Here is a 20,817-nt window from a genome sequence, read left to right as displayed (position 1 = left end):
GGAGAGAAAGGAAGAAAGAGAAACGGTACACTGGTCAATAGAGAACACACTGCGTGTGTGCGTGTGTTTGTGATAGTTAAGCTGTACAGTATACTAGAGTTTTTCAACAGCGCATATTGTAGGAGATTGACAGAAGAGGTCAGGACTGGACCGCTCACCTGTGGTTGCTTGATTAGCATCAGTACTTGGGGTATTGACCTCAACACATGTCTCACATCGGCTGCCATTGCATTTGTAACCATCAACGCACGTGCACACAGCATCACGTGTCAGCGTGCAGTTTTTCTCATACTTCATATCTGTAAAATCGCAACAGTCAAGAGTTGTTATGTGTTTGCGTGTTTATACGCGATCATATACCCAAGTACAGTCATTTCACCATGGCCTCAAAGTTTCAAAATACAACAAACTTATACACAGGTTATTTTTTTATGCTTACTCACAATGTAATTTATTTAAACTCTCACATCATGCCTTTTCCTCTAAATACTATATGTCACTACTGTATACTGTATAGCAGGGCTACTCAACTTTAGTTCAAACCCTTATCCAACCTCCCTGCCTGTCATTTTTAAGTGTTTATCAAGACGTTTCCAGCATTGGGACATTGTGTACTGAACCAAATTAAGTACATCCTTTTTGATCACTTAATAGTACATTCTGAGTGGTATGTGTAGGTAGATTCTGGACATGCTGTACTACAGCCCCAGTGTTTCATTATTGTCATGTGACTATTCGTTCACTTGACTTAATGATATAAAAAAACAACAACAACCATGAAAGAAATGTACTTAGATGTTGTTACACAAGTACAATTTTACCATAATGAATACATGTCTTGGTTAATATATCCCTTACATACAAATAGTTTCCAGCATTTACAAGTCATGGGATAAAAAATCCATCCAGTGCATACTGAAAAAAACTGTGAAAGCAGTCAACTATCAATGTATTTCTCACATACTAATTTTTTTTGTGTGGAAGTAGAGGATTTTGATGTTGGGTTAGATTGGCATGTTCTGAGTGTTTGATGACTGAAGAAACAGTTGACTATCCAAGTTGACTAGTCCTGACCTGACTAGTTGTTTCACAGCTCGGGTCCCAGGGGGGGACCCACTGCTCTCTGCACATGTCTCATATAACACATGATTCAAATCATAAGCCTGTTATCAGAGATCAATAAACTTGGCATGTCAGATATAGGGGACATACAAAATATACTTAAAGGGGTCATATTATGAGATTTTTTTTAAGATGTTAAATAAATATTTGGTGTCCCCATAGTGCGTACATGAAGTTTTAGCTCATAATACCCTACAGATAACAGCAAAAGTGTGCCGTTTTTGGGTGTGTCCTTTAAAATGCAAATCAGCGGATGAAATGCAAACACTGATCTCAATGATGGTGATTTGTTGTAATTGAAACTCAATTGTTCTGTCAATATTTTTTTCTCTCCCTCTTTCCCTCTGTACTAAATGGCAGTGCCGTGGTTAAGGGGCGATATTATTGTAATTGGCCTTGCTACCTACCTCACAAAACAGGCGAAATCTGAACGCCCTAATTGTTCAGATGCTTGTAGAGAATGGCTTAACCAAACAAATTTATTGGGTTGATTTTTTTCACATTTTCTAGGTTGATAGAAGCACTGGGGACCCAATAGGCTTTATGCCCAGCTGCACTACTTCCTGAACTTCAGCCAGCTCCTTGTTTCCTGTCTGCCATTAATGGACAAACTGATTAATCCAGGTGTGCCTGACCTCAGTAGTCACAACAACAATAATCAGACACACCTGGATCAATCAGTTTGTCCAATAATGGCAGACAGGAAACAAGGAGCTGGCTGAAGTTCAGGAAGTAGTGCAGCTGGCATAAAGCCTATTTAAACATGGAAAAAGTCACATTTTCAAGCTATGACTCCTTTAACTTAACAATACTAAAGCTTTAAATTAGCATGTTTTAGAGAATAACATTCATAATTTCTCGAATTGCTAAATCCTGTATAGTATGACGAATTGACTGTCACTAATAGTTAACACATATTGGCCTCTCTGGTTAACCATCAAAGAGGTTCAAACATTTAAGCATGTGAACAGAGTGGCTAGGAAACTTCTGATGGTTTTAATATACAGTTTTTAAGTTGTTGTTGTTATATAATTCTTCATTTCTCTCTTACACTTTAATTAAATCTATTTAGCGGGTGGTCTGTCTACCAAAACATCTTAAGTGGGCAGTTATTTCCGATTCTGTCTTAAAAGCACACTCCATCGCTCTTGAGCTTTTTCCGTGTTTATCTCTTCAACATCTTCTCGCTACATGTTTGTCATGCATCGAATCAGACGTTTATCAGACCCCCACCCACCTTTGTACTAGAAACCCACCAAAGTATGATAAAGGGGAAGCCCCTGTCTTGTTTTACGGTTATGCTTGGCAGTTCTAGTTTATGATTTTTCATACTAACAAACTGATTCATTTAAACTAAAGATTCAATTCAAATTCAAGAATGTATTGACCTGGCAGGATCAGACCCTAATACACCATTCAAAATATCATAGAAAGGAAAACAGGAGTGGACGTACGTTCTTTGGTGCACTTTGTGCACTGTGAGCACCGGTGGTACATTATATTGTAGTCGTCTGTGAAGTAGCCATCGTTGCACGTGTCACACACAGTATTTGGCGATCCTGGTATGCATCTTTCCTCCATAAACTGTCCTGTAAACACACACAGACACAGGTATGTTACTGGAACTCTGTGGCAAAATAACACTGAGGATGTTGGTATGACAGGTGAACTGCTGACGTGGCACAACGTACGCCGTTTCATGTGTTCAGAGAACAAGTCGTCATCGTACAAGAAACATGTCATTTTAAGAGGCTGGCCAAATGTCATCCAACCAACAATAACCCAACCCCTTAAATATTCATACATAATTGATAAGCAAGTCTGTATTAAATATATAAACATTCTCAGTTTTAGTTAATCAAGCCTGTTATGAGCTCTACCTGTGTGTAGACATCATATATCACTCCATCATTTATTCATCTATGAACTATGCTGAGCTCATACGCTTAAGAAGAAAGAGATTTCCCTGAAACGCAACTCAACTCAATACAGCCCATCTAAATTTAATGCAGTTTATTATCAAATCTTAGCCGAATCAAATCTTAAATCCAATTCTGACTCACTCGTTTCTGCTCAAAGATTTTATTTACCTGGTGCACATTTCTTGCAGCATTGATCTCTTACTGGATTCTCAAAGGATTCAAGGTATTCTGTTCTTTCATCACATTTCAATGATTGGACCAGAGGAAGGACATGTGATGAGAGCAGCAGGATATTAAGCAGGGTAAGCATCTGATTGGAAGAGATAATTGACGTGTGAACGTACGAAATGACACAACACCTGCAATAACTACATGTATTTGTGCCTGGGAAACCCAGCTAAAATCATTTTTTGGTTTTCTACATTAAACAATCCTACATAATGTAAAGAATTGAATATTGAGGTCATGTCAAAGATTGAAATCAATGTGAAATCTTTTATTGAAATCAAACTTTGATGTTCCTAATCTCATCATTAGATTATGAGACTTTAGCATGGGTGTCACAGACAGGGTCACATTTGATCATTAAGTATATTAAAAATTTGACTAAACATAACTGATAAAGATTACCAAATTAATTTAAATCACTTTATGTTGATTATGATTTACTAGTCAATGATACATTTATGTTTATTCTTCAAAAACATCAAACAAATCATATTCAGTTAATGTATTATATAAAAGTACAGACAGTTATATGTATGTTTTTTCATTAAATGCATTTGTACTGCCAAAACCAATAAACAGGTGAACATATAAATTATTATAATAAATATTTAAGACTTCTTTAAGAGGTCTTACTTGTTTCGCAATCTATTCTTCTATAAACAGGATAACCATGAAACCAAAGTACATCCTGCTCTTTCTCAAAGGGATAGTTCACCCAAAAATGACAATTCTGTCATTATTTACCCTCGTGTTGTTACAAACCTGATCACACAAAGAAAGATATCTGTAGGCTAATTAACCAAAAAACAGAAGCATCATTGACTTCCATAGTAGGGAAGAAGAATACTATGGAAGTCAATGGTGCTCAATAACTATTTGGTTACAAACATTGCTCAAAATATCTTTCTTTGTGTTCATCAGAACAAATAAATGTATACAGGTTTGTAACAACATGAGAGTGAGTAAATGATGACAACATTTTAATTTTTAGGTAAAATACCCCTTTAACCAATAGATTCAAGTTCATCATGACCTTTAACTTTTAATAAATATCTATATAAACTTACATTCTTATAACATATGTTATTAGACCACAGCATATGACAAATACATTACAACTAAAGTGCACAACTTTGAGTACTCACAGAGCAAAGTCTTACCTTGAACATGTGAACAAGACAGGAGATGCTGAGAAAGACACAAGATATGTGAGTTAGTCGAGCCCCTCTGAAACATTGAAGGTGATGGGACAAGACTTGAGCATTAAATCGTTATCTGAAATGTCACGATGAGTCATATTTAAACTGTCGATTGGATGACTCTTGTCTATGGGACCCTCTAAGCAACAGCACAACTCTCTGTCTTTACCTCTCATGCACCTCTTTTTCCCCACCCCAAACTTTCCATCAAAGCACTTTTGTCTTTTTTTGAACTTTTAACTAGTTCCAAAACAAACTCTCTCTCTCTCGCGCGCGCGCGCTCTCTTTCTGTCTCTTTGAAACAAACACATGTGCACACAAACTCAGATAAAAAGGGTCTCTCATTCTGAGTAAAAGCATGACTAAAAACAGTTGAAAGCTACTCATTCTGAAATAAGAGATTAGCAATGAGGTCAATGCTATAACGGCCCATCACATCCAATCCAAAGAGTTCAGATTAACTAATTAATGATCACTTTTTTTACTTCCTATTAGACTTCCACTGATGTTGTTTTCAGTGTCTATACAACCATATCATTAATAATCCAGTATACATTTACTTAGTTTTTCTCTATCTGCTTCAATCTCCCCAACTCAGCTTTGACTTGTCATTTCAACACATCGGTTTTTATTTGGTACTTCTACAGAGTGAGGAGTCATGTTCTTCTGATAGCTCATGCAGCGACCGCAGCACACGTGCATACACACAGACACATGGCAGTTTTACAGTAAAAGAAGGGCTTACCACAGCATCACTACAACTCTTTTACTATAGGAAGCGCAGATTACTCAAAAAGTGATATCATCAACTGCTGACGGGTATGCAACCGTACACGGCTCTAGTCTTCAAGTAAAAGAGCTTTCCCTTTATGAGTGAGCACAGGGTGTGAGGCGTTTGCATTTTGGACTTCTGTTAAGCACATTTATATTCACAGTCCATAAGTATGAACACTGGGGCAGAGGTGATGGGTGTCATCATCACTTGTCAATAGTGAGATACATTTGACCGTGTCTGTGAAATTCGTGCTAAAGATTAGGAGCATCAAAGTTTGATTTAAAGTATTGACGTGGCCTTGCTCAGTCAATATCAAATATTTTAAGGTTATATGTTCTGTACATTATGTAGGATGGGTTTATGTACTGTAGAAAATGGCAAATCAGCAAAAAATGACTTTAGGTGGGTTTTCACATTACGCTATACTGCGAGGTCTTTACGTCTGAATGTGTGCAAAATGATTCAATGGATGATGAACTTCAAAGAAGGTGCTACCACTGTGTTACCCCCGTGGTGTAGATCAGCAATTTTGTGTATGTGGCAACTTGATGAAGAAGGCCTTTAGTACCTCAGACATCTAGAAAGCTTTGACCTGCCCACATAGATTTAAAGCAGTTCATTAATTTAGGAGACTCAATTTGATTAGGAAGGATTTAGCATTTTGACCTACATGCCAACATTAAATAAGTTAGGAGTGAGAGCTATGGGAGTGAACAGAGGAGTTTTTTTTAGGTATGTTAAACTTATCATTGAGGGTAAGTTAATGATTGTTAAATGAATAGTTCACCCAAAACTCTGTCAATATTTACTCATTTAATCTGTAAATCATTTCTCATCTGTAAAACCAAATTTTAGCAATGTCCTTAAATTTGTCAAAAATAAAAGTATCAAAGTATTCAGACCCTTTACCCAGTACTTAGTATAAGCGCTATTGAAGGTTTTTTTGGGTATGACGCAACTAGCTTTCACAACTGGATTAGGGTTTTTTTTTCTACCGTTCTCCTTTGCAAATCCTCTCAAGCTAGGTCAGATGTGGACCGTCGGTGGACAGTCATTTTTCAGGTCTTTGATGTTCAGAAGGGTAAGGACTCTGCCTCTTTAAAAAATAAAGGTGCCTCACGATGCCATAGAAGAACCTTTGTTGTCTAACTGGTTCTACAGTATAAAGAACCTTTAAAATGTAAAAAAAAACCTTCGGTTTCAAAAAAGGTTCTTTGTGGCAAGAAAGGTCCTTTATAAAAAGGTGAGAAAGAAATGGTTCCTTTGAATAAATGGTTCTTTGAGCAAACAAAAATAGTTCTTCTATGGCATGGCTGTGAAGAAACTTTCAAGTATCTTTATATGAGTGTAGGACATTCGAAAGAGTTGTCTTTTATCCATTCCTGTGTTTCTTGGCTGTGTGCTTTGGGTCAAAAATTGAATCTTTGCTGTGTAACAGTTTTTCTTTAAAGGAATATTCCACTTTCATAAAAAATCATGATATTTACTCACCCCTATGTTCTCCAAGTTGTTTAAGTTTTTTTTTTCAGTCGAGAATAATTTTTTTTGTGGAAAACATTCCAGAATTTTCTCCATATAGTAGACTTTATTGGACCTCAACAGTTTACAGTTTCTATGCAGTTTAAAATTGCAGTTTCAATGCAGCTTTAAAGGGATAGTTCGGCCAAAAACGATATTAAACCCATGATTTACTCACCCCCAAGCTGTCCGAGTTGCATATGTCCATCGTTTTTCAGACAAACACATTTTCAGATATTTTAGAAAATGTTTTAGATCTTTCAGTTGATTAAATTTAATGTTACGTGGTCCACCCATAGTCCACGACCTTCAAGTCCAAAAAAAGTGCGTCCATCCTTCACAAATTAAATCCAAACGGCTCCAGGATGATAAACAAAGGTCTTCTGAGGGTAATTCAACAACAACACCGCGCGGATTACCCTCAGAAGACCTTTGTTTATCATCCTGGAGCCGTTTGGATTTAATTTGTGAAGGATGGATGCACTTTTTTTGGACCTGAAGGTCGTGGACTATGGGTGAACCCCGTAACATTACATTTAATCAACTGAAAGATCTAAAACATTTTCTAAAATATCCGAAAATGTGTTTGTCTGAAAAACGATGGACATATGCAACTCAGACAGCTTGGGAGTGAGTAAATCATGGGTTTAATATCGTTTTTGGCCAAACTATCCCTTTAAAGGGCCCTAAACGATTCCAACCGTATCTAGCAACATGATTGTCATATTCGCCCAAAAATAAAAAAAATTACTTTTAAACCACAACTTCTCATCTTGACGCACCAGAGTGACCTTATGTATTATGTAATCACGTCGAAAGTTCACGCGCGACATATATGAAACTTGCAGACCATTTTAAAGGGACAATAAGTTGGATTTACCCCATCTAGTGGTGAAATTGTATTTTTGCATTCAAACGAACAGTGCTCTCTAGCGCCTCGCCTTTCCAAATGTGTGTTGCATCTACGGTAGCCGTTATGTACTCACTGATCTCCTTGTCCGCTTCAGCTGGTTCACGTGTTCTGAATGAAAACGCGTTGTGGAAACGCGTTGGTAGGCTAGTGCTTTTTGTCCCTCTCTGCTACTATAGTTTATCAATACGGCGGAACGACATGGAAGCTTCCTTGGACTTACCCGTTCAATGTAAGTAAAGAGAAGAAATTTGACACCAACCAGGACATATTTATAAATAAAGACATTGATTTTGGTTAATAAAACACTTAAAATCCTACTTACAGTCCCTTTAAAGAATAAACTGACACAAAGACATTAATTAATATCATTCCACTACAACAATGGTCCGACTCCTCTTTCTCCACACTTGTAAACACTGGAATGTTTCACCTGAGATGAGAAGTTGTGGTTTAAAAGTACATATTTTGGGGGGCAAAAATAACAATTGTTTTGCTAGAAAATTACTTCAGCTGGTAACATCTAAAATATTCAAACATTTTCAACAAAAAAATTTATCTCAAAGTGAGAAAATTTAAGTTAAAATATAAGAAAAAACTTCTCATTTTTAGGCATTAGCAGTTGAAGTATTTTTTTTAAGTTAATCCAACTTGTTACAGTGTAGTAGTATCACGATGCAACAGAAATAGGCTACAAAAAAATATAAAAAAGTGCAGAGGATCTGAAGTCTATCTGAATGCTGTAAGTAGAAAAGGTCTGTCTTGCTTTAAAAAATATTTATTGTTCCAACCTTACAAAGTAAGCTACCTGGCCACGCCAAAACTCTGAGCAAACCCAATCCAAAAATAGCAGCAAACACCAAGAGACACACTTGTTTTCCTGCGACAACTACTATCCAAACCACGCCCCGGCACGTTTGACCCCCAAAGGATGGTTCGTTTGACTCTGTGATCGCTCGCGGTTCGGTTAATCGCGCCCCGGTCAGGTTGCAGAGGTGATCTGGAGCGCGGTTCACTTGGCCTAAGGCGCTTAAGGCTATGGTGTGAGTGCGATTCAAAAGGAGAGACGTCAATTACCCGACCACTCACCTTCATCTGCCTCCGTAAAAAACCTTTTGATACGTGAATGTCCGAGCTCCACAGGTGACAGATAATCTAAGCAATATGATGGTATGTGAGAGGGCTGGCTGTCCTCGCGCAACAAACAACTCCTAATAAAAAACACAGAGTTAACATTACGATCTGTTCCAGTGTTAAGGGAGCGAATACTTCCTGCTTTTTTCTTAATAACGAAAGCGCCCCCGGGCTTGGATCGATAAAAGTACAGTGTTCGTGCATGCAGGGAGGGGTGACAATCGCGCTGGGGCTTGGTTTGGTTTGTATAATATAAGTGCGCCCTGAATCTCAAGGCAGGTATAGCCTTGCCCCCCCCCCAAGTGCCAACAAAGTGTCATCTGGAGAAAGGTGATGTTCCTTCATTTAAGCTGAGATATCTAGAAGACAAGCATGCTGGAATGACTTATGAGGGTGTGTTATTATCGGCATAGCAATGAAGCCCTTTGTCTTTAGGATTGGTTCTTGAGAAGTTGCATTTATTAGAAAGAGATACAAGTGAACTTTGGATTTAAAATAAGTTGTGAGCCCAGCTAAGTTTAGCATAATATAAAGTGTTTTTTATCGTAAAAGGGGTGATGAGGTGCCTGACACATGGGTTTGTAGAGAAAACTGTCAGAAAAAGGTCCTTACCGAACTGGACACTTTTTGCAGTGTATGGTTATTAAAGTGATAAGAGGAGTAAAAATTTTAGTCAGCTGTGTGAGTCATTCATTTCTTTGACGTACAATCACACAACATCCACACTTTTTAACATTGTCGTCTTTGTTATTTACGATCTATCTGTTATATTTCAGTTACAAGATGTTGGTTGCTGCCACTTTGGTGTTATAAAAAGCAAACCCACACAGAATTCCATAGAAAGCTTTGCAGATTTTTGCATAATTGCATAACATCAACTTAAAATTTTTGCTTAACATCAACTTTTAAACACATGTGTCATATGCTTATCGTATTACACTGTTTTAAAAAATTGTACAGATATGTATACATTTAGTATTACCAATATAGCCTACATTTGAGGTTCCAAAAAAACTCTCTTTGGTACCAATACCTGCATGAACCTTTAGGTACTAATATGAACTCTTAAGGTGCAAAGCTTTACTTTTTGAAAGGTTACTCCCCCAGTGACAGCTGGGCAACATATGTTGCCCATTTTTTCTGACAGTGTAAAGATTTTGTATTCTTTTATTAAAGGGGCCATGTCACAAGACTTTTTTAAGATGTCAAATAAATATGTGGTGTCCCCAGAGCACATATGTGAAGTTTTAGCTCAAAATACCATATAAATAATTTATTATAGCATGTTAAAATTGCCACTTTGTAGATGTGTGCAAAAATGTGGCGTTTTGGGGTGTGTCTTTTATAATGCAAATGAGTGGATGAAGTGCAAACAATGATCACAATGATGGTGGTTTGTTGCAATTAAAATTAAATTGTGCTGTGAATTATTTTCTCCCTCTCTCTTTTTCTGTGCTGTGCTGTGGTTGGATAGTGCAGATTCGGGGGTGGTATTATTATAATAAGAGCTCCTTATGACATCATAAGGAGAGCCAAATTTCAAATACCTATTTTTTCATGTGCTTGTAGAGAATGGTTTACCATACCTAAGTTACTGGGTTGATCTTTTTCACATTTTTTAGGTTGATAGAAGCACTGGGGACCCAATAATAGCACTTAAACATGGAAAAATTCAGATTTTCATGCTATGGCCCATTTAAAAGCAACATCCTCCATTTTATCTTTAAAAAATCTTTTAAAGATTGTAAGGTTCATGTTAGGTCACAGTCTAACCACATGCACCACACCACTGGCTGCATAAATTGCATTTTCAAATTTACGGTACATATCCACCTTTCTAAATATTACACTGATGTGATTTACTAGTGAAGAGATGTATGTCTCATCATATTAAAGATTATGAGAGATTTGCATGTCAGCGGTTTATGAAGTCTTACTGTAAATGTAACAGGAGACCACAGCTATCTAAGATTAACTATCTAAGATATCTCAGCCAACAGCCTTTTGGATCTATTATACCCAATTAGCAGCATAATTTAGTTTTGTTTTGGTTTTGAATTAATCTGTTTATGTAATAACCCGTGGGTATTATAATCTCCATGGTTACACTGCAGGGGAAGTGCAGACAGGATGTGGTAATTGAGGTGAGGAAGTTCTGTCTTCACTTCATTATGCATCTTTCTACTCAGCAGTAAACCGTCTAGGAGTTCATTTATCTTATATTCCATGTGCAGAAAGTAAAAACATATTTCAAAATGTGCAATTTTTCATTACTGACACTGTTGTTATCTAATTCAACAACAATAAAAACGTAAACAAACAGTTCAAAAGTTTAAGTTCACTTGAGGGAAATGTTCCTCTTCTTGACCTTAAATTTAAGATAATCTGAAGGCATATGCGTCAGTATCTGATATTTATTTTGTAGCCAAAAAAGTGCAATCATATTCCGTTTTTATTACAATAAAAAAACTTTTATCTATTACACTTTTTTTTAATGAATGACTTTGACAGAATAATGAAAAAAGCATTGTAGCATGTAAACTACTTCTATTTAGAGGCAAGTGGCCAAGAGTTAATTTCTGCAAATTATACCCAAAATCGTAAATACAATGAAGACTTATGTTTGTATGTGGTTTGAATCAAAACTTCATTCTTATTTTATTCTAACATGAAGCATCTATGAAGAACCATACAGGGGCCATATAGCACCATTTTAACACCACATATTGTATGGTTCTACATAGCACTATATGGTTCTACACAGGTGCCTTACTGGTGCTATATGGCACTAAAAATGGTTCTTCTATGATTACAAAGAACCACTTTTGGTGCTATTTAGCACCGTATGTTTTTAGAGTGTATGGATACATTTAATATGAATAAATGATCCTTTGCTCGTTAGTGAACGTGCAAGAATGTTGCATGCATTTTTTTGTTAGTAAATGATTGGCTGGATCCAAAATACTTCCGTCTATTGTCCTGCAACATAATGTCTTCATTCTTTCTGTATAAAACATTAGTAGGATTTGTGCATTTATTCTGGACTGAAAGTTTGTGGCATTATTACCTCGCATATCGTAATGTCATGTTTATAAGCACAAACAACTCCAAGTCGATTTTAAGTTTCGGTTTCTTCCTGGCGCCTCGAATTCCTGCATCATATGATGTGTGGCACGAGGAGGAGCAGTTCAGTGTTGTGACGCATACCATTTCCAGTAAACGACTGCCCCGTCTCTGAAGAGATGGACGAAGAACCAACTTCACAAACTTAACATTTCTAACCCGTTTTGTATATTTGGACTTAATTGAGGATGATAAACGTTTTTGAACGATACAGAAAAGAGGATGTTTAATAGCAATGAGTGAAGGTAAGGTCACGCGCTCTCCGCACGGAACTACAGTAAGTTAGATCAATATCAGTGTGACATTTTAGTGGGTGTTGAGGTTGTACCGTAGGTTTGAAAAAGTTGGAAATGTTAAAACGTCTCCCCATTTTACAGCTTTCAGTTGTATGGGGTTGCTCTTAACATCAATATTAATTTAAAAACACGTTTTAAAGTTTTTGAAAAGTTAGAAAAAGTTCTCTGCGGAAATGCCATTGATTGCTATTTTGTAAGAGTTATTGCGCAACAGGATTATGTTACTGTAATATTACACTGCACGATAGACACGGAATATGCCCTGAGTAACATTAGACTTTACCTTGCGACTTCTTGACTAAATAATGTCAATAGTGTTCAGAGATAGAAATGAATAAAATTCTTTCTTCTTACCCATGCAACCGTGGATCCGTCAAGTGTGATTGATGAAGTGAGAAACAGCGCCCTCGAGCGATCATGAGGCACGACAGCACATCTCACCGCTGGACGCTTCACATCATCATCATTTCTTTATTTCTGGTAACAAAACATTTACAAAGCATTTACTGATGAGATATTGTCTTCAAATGGATACTGTATAAAATGGCCATGGAGGCGAAATCTTTTTCAGAGAGAGATATATTCTGTATTTTTAATGAGCTTCTGTATGTGCTTTGATTGGTTAATTGGCTACGTTTTTTTTATTGATATAGCGAAAAACAGTTGACTAGATCTCCTTACACTCCTAAACCATTTATATGTACTGTATATAATTAAAACCTTTTTTAAAAGCTTTAAATAGATTATGGGTATGTTTTGTAAAGTGTATGTATTCTTATCATTTACCTTTATGGTGATTTTTTTTTAATAATTACGTAATAAGCCTATTAAATGGACGCAAGCGTATGGTTAAAAACACTGCGTTGGTTTATCACCCAAAAGGTTTTGCACTTTTTGGCCTCTGGACAAAAAATAATTTGGAGCTTTTCTCCTAATTTTCGTGTGCCGATTTTTTTTATCCTTTTGGGTTATTTTTTAATCTACCCACCACTAGAAATTTTTGTTGATCAACTTTCGCTTGGGTTGTTCTGGTGCTACGCTTTTCTAGTCTCTTACAACAAGCTTCAAGTGTATGGTTTTGACCTATCATCAATAACTTTAATATAATGTTTCAATTCATTATTCACAATGCTTACAGTTTTTTAAATTTCTGAATTGGTTAGATTGGTTTATGACAATGGTTTTCAAACATTGGGGCGTGCCAGGGGGGCCCAGTTTTATGACATTTTATGCCGAAATGTTTGAGAACTACTTATTTATAAGATAAAACTTATCTGCAGAACATTTGGAATCCTTACTGGGAAAATGTACAGATAAAAAAGGACACTAAAATGTAGGGGATCACTATTATAAAGGGTATCCCTACTGAAAAGACAGATTTTAGCCGGTCTCCCAGCCTGGTTTTAGCTGTTTAAGTTGGTGTAGCAGGCTGGTTTAGCATTGTGTGCACTGTATGTGTACTATATACTAAAGAAGAAACTATACTATGATACGCATTTCTAACTCAACATGATGTTGCCCACAGGTTTTAATCAGCCAACCGTATGCAACAGTAGATGCAGCTGCATTGGTTAAATGTGCTGAGAATGAATACTATAATCTTGGATTCTGTTGTGATAAATGTCATCCAGGTAAAGCAAAATTATTTCATTTGTATATGAACGTGTAGTTTAGGTCCATCCATTGAAAAATTTCAGAGCTGTACATTTTGAAAGAGCTTTTCAAAGTCACCTTTGAATAATGTACCACCAGGGTGTGTTTGCTAATATAACCTGAACAACAGTGTTTATCACAAATGTTTGGTTTAACTTTTATAGACTGCTCTTTAATTTCCTTTTTGTACTTTTCTTTAGGGTATAAGCTTAAAGACAAATGCCTTGGCCAGGGACAAAGGTCAGTCTGTGAGAAATGTGAGAATGGGACTTACTCACCCAAATCCAACTTTTATGATAAATGCTTCAGTTGCAAAAAATGTGATAAAGGTAATTATTATTTCTATTTTGATAATCTTATTTTTTTGTTTGTTTTTTATTATTCTATGGTTTTCTTAAATTATCCTTATTTAAGTCTATATTTCATCTGTGCATTGTTTTCTAAGCAGCTTTACACAAAAATTAATTGCAGAACAATTACTAGAGACATAAAAATGTGTAGAAAGGCAGAAAATGTATAAAATAGCAATACATGGTATTATAGTAAGTCCTTTAGAAGATGTACAGATAAGTGTCTGTTATATAAATCAAACTGTGTTATATTTATAATGCTATAGTATCTGTAAAATAATATGATAATAAAATATTAATAATGTTCACACATCAAATAATTTGTTTTTTTATTTGTTCATTACTCACTCATAGACAATATGGTCACGATGTCAGACTGTACGATCACCAAAAACACTGAGTGTAAATGTCTGGACGGATATTACATGAAGATGTTAGACGACACGACGCAAGAATGTAAAAAATGTAAAACATGTGGAGATGGACAGTTGACAGCTGGAAATTGTAAGTTCAAGCTTAATAAAAATGTATCAAATCATTTATTAATATTGCAGAATGTAGTTAATGCTTTTGTTTTTGTCAGGTACTGGGGAAAACTATAACCACTGTATATGCAAAGACAAACATTACAAAGTGAAAAACAACCTTTGTGAGCCATGTGATGAGTAAGTCACAGTACTTTTTTTAGATGGTCTATCACTTTCTCAGGGGTTAAAGGTGAAGTTCAACCAAAATTTAAAGGTGCAATGTGGGACTTTTAGCGGCATCTAGCGGTGAGACTGTGAATTGCAACCGACGGCTCAGTCCACACCTAAAGGATGAAAAGCATAGAGAAGCTAGGACAAATACGTCATTGTCTGAGACAACGTAGTGACAAAACACACTCTATAACATATTTTGTCCATTTAGGGCTACTGTAGAAACGTGGCGGCGACTTTCACGTAAGGGGACCCACGGTGTATGTAGATAAAAACGACTCATTCTAAGATAATGAAAACAATACAGTTCATTATGTAAGGTCTTTATACACCACTGATAATATAGTTATGAATATTTTATTGCATTTCTGTCAAGAGATCCTTCTAAGGGCGTTTTCACATTAGCACTTTTGGTGCGCACCCGGGTTCGATTGACATCAGAGTTCTGTCTTCCGAACTCGGGTGTGCACCCGCGAAACGTACTCGAGTACGCTTGAAAAGGGTGGTCTGGGGTCCGGTTCATGTGAACTCCAGATCAGTTCGCTGCTAATGTGAGCGCAATCGTACCAAATCGTGGAAGTGAACCACTGTTAATTACGTATTATATGGAATGTCCCACCAAAACAGACGTGTGTGTTTGTGTGCGTGCACTTACCTTGACAACAAAATGCATAGAATGCTTGCTTGACTTTTGTTCTTATTTTTTTAAACCTTTGGTTTTGTTTTCAAAGAAATAATACAGAAAAGCACTTGTGTCTGTCTGCCCCAAACATACTAAAGTCGTTTCGATGACAACGGGCTGTCCGCCGACGTCAATTTTTGCGGAGGCATTCAGAAATCATCTCTCTGCTTGGAGTTCGTCAATCACGCTTGTCGTCTTCTCATTTACAGCGGTTGCCAAGCAACATGAGAACGCGCTGGCTGCAGCTTGATGATGCAAGCGTACCGCGGTTCGGATGCAAAAATAATATGTGAACACAGTCCATGGGGGGCATGGGGAGGGGGAAGCAATCGAACTCGGGTTCGGACCAGGCAATCGCACCAAATGTGAAACCGTCCTAAAAGTTACACAATGCACCTTTACATTTTGTTATATTGATCACATGATGAACCAAATACTAATGAAAGTGTAATTGCAAACTTAAAAAATAAATGAATGACTGCTAACAGAGCATATTGTGTTATGCAACATTTGTGCTATAGAGTATCAGAATGAACCCTGTAATGTCGTTCAGTGCATTATAAACAGAAATTATATTTTGTAAGTGAATGGTTTAGCAATAAGACATCCATCTGTGCCATTAGACTGTAGCAATAGTTCATTCACAAAGTGTTTTTAATGTAAATAAAAAATGTTATAAAGTGTCCTTATGTCATGCAGATGTCGTTTTGGGTGTGAACACCTGTGCAAATCCGAAGTTCCAACAAGAACCCCGATTCATGCGACTACTCCTCCTAGCAGTAAGTGATAGTTACTGTAAATCAACATTGATCAGAATTTACGGGAACACTACCATGATGAAATAACGCACCAATAAAACGGCCTATAAAAGGTCTAATCAGGTCCAGATGTACACAGTTATTGAAGTAAATTGTCCTTGTACTACTTTTGCATACAGATTGATCAGGTATGAAATCAAGTTATCACAAGAGCTACACAACAGTATTGCTTCTGTATTCAAACATTCGGATAATGCAAGAGAAAATGAAACGTTGTGCTTGTGATTTTTAATGCATGTATTTTAATAAGCCTATAAAGCCACATATGAATGCTAAGGTATGTCTCTGACAGCAAAGTTTTGTGGTTTTATTAAGGGGAAGCACAGGCAGTAGACAGGAAATATGTGACAGCATCTATGAGTGGCGCGAATTGTTAATACAGTATTTGACAGCTTTATACCAGTCATGCAACTCAGCATGTTAACACATGTAAAACGTAACCCCCTAGATTATTGAATGCACGTTTTTAATTAATTCCCAGCACAATCTCTCAGAAAGCATGACTAACTCTGGGAACTCCCCTCTAGCATACGGTGTGTCATAACAATATCTGTTTGAATTTGCCCTGCCATGACTAAGCTGTCTGCACTTTGTCCAAAAAAACAATGCGTGTGACAACGAAAGGTCATATTAGAGTTAAACACGCTCATTTCCAGTGATTTTAAACTTGTTTTGTTACATTGATGTTTCAGACACAGTTTCTCAAATAGTGGTCCCGATTTGCGCATGCATCATAGCCGTATTGGTGGGAGTGTTTATGTTATACGAGGCCATCAGGCTCTGGAGGAAAAGGAAACGAGCTTCGTCGAACCAGTCGTCATCACGTGATGATAAGGCGAAGCCTGAAGACGAGGTAAACCCAGTTACTTACTTATGAAATGAGAGATGCCACGCTATCATTCCTCTCACTATGAATGATTCACGTTTGACGATAAATTCGTAATCAATATTCTTTCTAGCAGTGAATGATTCATGTTTGATAGTAAACACATACTAATGTAATATTCTAGAGAAGGGATTGGCAACTCAGACATCCCACAGACTTAGAAAGGGAACCGCAAATATGAAAATACAAAAACAAGAAGACTTTTTAAACAGCGTAATATCTTACAATGTCTAATGTCGAAAAACTAAGCCCAGCCTATAACATGAATATAGTTACATTAAAATAATAACTATTAATTGAATGAACTTAATTTTTAATTTTTATTTAGCTGATGTTTTACAGCTTTAATTTGTTTGAAATCAGCCTGAAATTTGGGGAACTATTGCAGTACCCCATATTTTTGTTATTAGATTATGGACCCTGTTTTAAGATCATGTTATGTTTTGTAATGATTAGTTATCAATGTTTGGTGTTATTTAGTAATTGTCATATTTTTTATATTTTTCATAGCCAATGATGGTAGAAGTTTCATCAGTCACAGAGATAGAGGATGTTTCAAGCTCAAACCAGCTGTATGAAACAGAACTGTGCAGAGATCTTCCAGACTGCGTCCCAAGAGAGATTAAAAGTATGTACTTGTTTCTATACACTATCAGACAAAAGGGACAAGAAGGTACAAAAGTTACAGGGGCGGTACCTTTTCAAAAAGATACACATTGGTACCTAAAAGGTGCATATTGGTACCTCAAAGGGACATATCTGTACCAAAATGGTACATATTAGGAGCTTTTTAAAAGGTACCGTCCCAGTGACAACTTTTGAACCTTTATTTCTGAGAGTGTAATAACAGGACAATTTTTTCCATTATCTATACCAGGCCTTTTCAAACTTTTTGTCAGCCAATTCTCTTGACTTCAATTATTTACCATACTCAATGAGATTTTAAGTTAATATTTTAATAATTGAATAGCACATTTAACTTCAAAAACATTTATTTTTCATGCATTTTAAAGTTTTTCTGTAGTATTTTTCTTTTATGTTATTATGACCTGTTGGTTCTTCATCCGGTAATTTTCTTGTAAAGTGCATCTGTCAATTTTGCATGAATTCTCATTTTTCTGATATATTGTTGTGTTGTTTAATGGTCTTATGACATTCAAATTAGACAAATAAAATATGTTACCCTGGACCACAAAAACAGTCTTTAGTAGCACAGGTATATTTGTAGCAAAAGCCAAAAATACACTAATTATAAAAAATTATAATAAAATTGTATTTATTTATGCTAAAAATAATTATGATATTAAGGTAAGATCATGTTCCATGAAGATATTTTGTACATTTTCTACCGTAAATATATCAAAACTTTATTAAATATATTAGACAACTTTAAAGGCGATTTTCTAAATTGTTTTGCACCCTCATATTCCAGATTTCCTATATCTTTGTATTTATAATGTCCTATCCTAAAAAACCTCATCAATGGAAAGCTTATTTATTTATCTTTCAGATGATGTATAAATCTCAATTTTAAAAAAATGTGTTTTGTGCTCCAGGGTCACATCTTTTTAGTGTTATTGTTAGTGTTCAATTTAGATTTTTTTTATGATTTATTTATATTTTATGCCTGAATTGTAATTAATTCATAGTTTTTATCAACACATGAGCCCCCTATAATTCCCTCATGAAACCCATTTAAGGAAACCAATTTTCATACCACAGTCAAATATAATGACGACATATATTTTGTATTTATGGTACTAGAATTTATATTTTCTTATACAACTGTTCTTTCTGGTTGTCGAATATAATTGGCTGATAGCCGTGATATATTCTACTAGTTTGAATAGGTGCTTTATTTACCATCAATTGCACATTTAAATATTATACATATACAGTACTGTGCAAAAGTCTTAGGCCACCATTACCAGCTTTGTTGTTTTAGCAAAGTTTTAATGTCCATCCATATTTATTTTTCACTCTTTTATAAGATGCAACAGAAAATACAGGAAATATGCACACAAAATTAAAAACAAAACAATTTTCAGGACTAAATGTTTTCTTCAGGCATCAGTCAGTATTTAGTGTGACCTCTCTTGGCACAAAACACATCTTGAGCTTTTTTTGAGGAGACTGAAGTCCTGAAGTCATTCAATTAGAATTAGAAATTAGGATTTAATTTCATTTAGGTTTAAGAGATCCTGCAGTTGCCTGCTATTGGTCAAATGGAAGGGGAGTTTACCGTAAATACTTGACACTTCAGCTTATACTTTTATACTGTTTTAATACTACACACACATTTCCTGTATTTTCTGGTTGTATTCTAATAAAGAGACTGAGAAATAATTATATATGATCACTATACAATTGCAAAAACAACAAATCTAATGCTTGCATGGTGGCCTACAGTAAGACTTTTGCACAGTACTGTATATTCTCGTGGTGCTTTTAATCCATTGTGTATTTTTCCGCTACACACAGGCCATTTCTCAATCAGAAGGCTTCTTCCTCCTAAGGTCGCATATGCAGGCTGCATATGTCATTAAACCTGGTTTATTTCAGTTAACAGAGCATTATATTTACCGGTCTTATGCATAGTACAACAATTCACAAGATTAAACAAGAATAATAGTCAACTTTATAATTGTTAATATTCTGAAATAAGACGTATGCAGCCTACAAAGGCCACCCATGGAGGATGCAGCCATTGTTAACCTGAGTAATAATGGGTAATTCACATCTCTTTCCCTGACTTTTACACTTGCAGTTCCCGAGTTCTTCTACTTTGTGTTGGATGAGATCCCTGTCGGACGATTTAAAGAACTCGTTCGGCGCCTTGGTGTCTCAGAGCCGGACATTGAAAGAGCAGAAAACGATCACCGGGCGTGCAAAGATGCCCAGTACCAAATGCTGAAGGTTTGGAGTGATAGGTGCGGTGGAGGAGGGAACAACATTTTGTCGTGTCACCTCATCCAGATGTTTATAGATACATTGAGAGACATGTATTTATCCAGCTGCGCAGATAGCGTTGAGACCAAGTTCCTTTCACAAGACAGAAACATTTCACAATGAGATGATTATGGAGACATACAGGGCATTAACAGAGAACTTAAACTTCCACTTAACTCCATTTCTGGACTGTTTTCAAGTGGAAGTGGAAATGCATGCGACAGCATTTTTTTAGTCGTCGATCAAATTTCACACTACCGTTTTTTGCCTAGTATTTTTTTTATGAATATGCATAATGTTGTGATTTTATATGGCGTTGTCAAGGCTCGATGAGTGCTGTAAGAGTTTATATCTGAATAAGGGTGGTGGGGTGTAGTGGGGTTTGGATATATTTGTGAACAATAACTGGGTGTGACTCTTTTAAAGGTTTCAGCAAATGTTTCTCATGTAATGGAAAAGCCAAAAACTCTCCTAGTTCTTCTTTTTTAGAATCGGGGCGAATCTCACGAAACAGGACAAGATTAAATAAGTAATATAAAAATTTGATAAGCTTT

The 20,817-nt window shown here is 36.1% G+C and overlaps 2 protein-coding genes across 8 annotated transcripts in view; one reads left to right on the top strand and one right to left on the bottom strand.

Moving 5' to 3' along the window:
- The window catches only part of LOC135751858 (uncharacterized), a 16,046-nt gene extending 3,350 nt beyond the window's left edge, over positions 1-12,696 (bottom strand). For 3 of the 7 annotated variants that reach the window (XM_065270139.2, XM_065270141.2, XM_065270140.2), the window contains exons 1-5: positions 12,582-12,696; positions 4,433-4,460; positions 3,213-3,354; positions 2,577-2,711; positions 159-299 (exon numbers count right to left, since the gene is read on the bottom strand). In XM_065270139.2, the coding sequence (XP_065126211.2) occupies positions 159-299; positions 2,577-2,711; positions 3,213-3,354; positions 4,433-4,460; positions 12,582-12,646 (511 nt within the window). In that variant the 5' untranslated portion in view covers positions 12,647-12,696. Of the gene's footprint in view, positions 1-158; positions 300-2,576; positions 2,712-3,212; positions 3,355-4,432; positions 4,500-5,216; positions 5,821-8,751; positions 8,953-12,581 lie in introns of those variants that run through there. The other 4 variants (XM_073811648.1, XM_065261375.2, XM_065261373.2 and 1 more) reach the window with 4 other exon arrangements.
- tnfrsf1a (tumor necrosis factor receptor superfamily, member 1a) lies at positions 12,138-20,817 on the top strand. The gene is made up of 10 exons (XM_065261367.2): positions 12,138-12,176; positions 12,606-12,707; positions 13,753-13,858; positions 14,081-14,209; positions 14,585-14,734; positions 14,814-14,895; positions 16,310-16,389; positions 17,121-17,281; positions 17,825-17,942; positions 20,082-20,817. The coding sequence occupies exons 2-10, from the start codon at positions 12,645-12,647 to the stop codon at positions 20,384-20,386; spliced, it is 1,194 nt and encodes a 397-aa protein (XP_065117439.1). The 5' UTR covers positions 12,138-12,176; positions 12,606-12,644; the 3' UTR covers positions 20,387-20,817.

Source organism: Paramisgurnus dabryanus, chromosome 13 (genome assembly GCF_030506205.2).
Source record: "Paramisgurnus dabryanus chromosome 13, PD_genome_1.1, whole genome shotgun sequence".
NCBI lineage: Eukaryota > Metazoa > Chordata > Actinopteri > Cypriniformes > Cobitidae > Paramisgurnus > Paramisgurnus dabryanus.
This window is presented reverse-complemented; position numbering and strand designations above follow the sequence as displayed.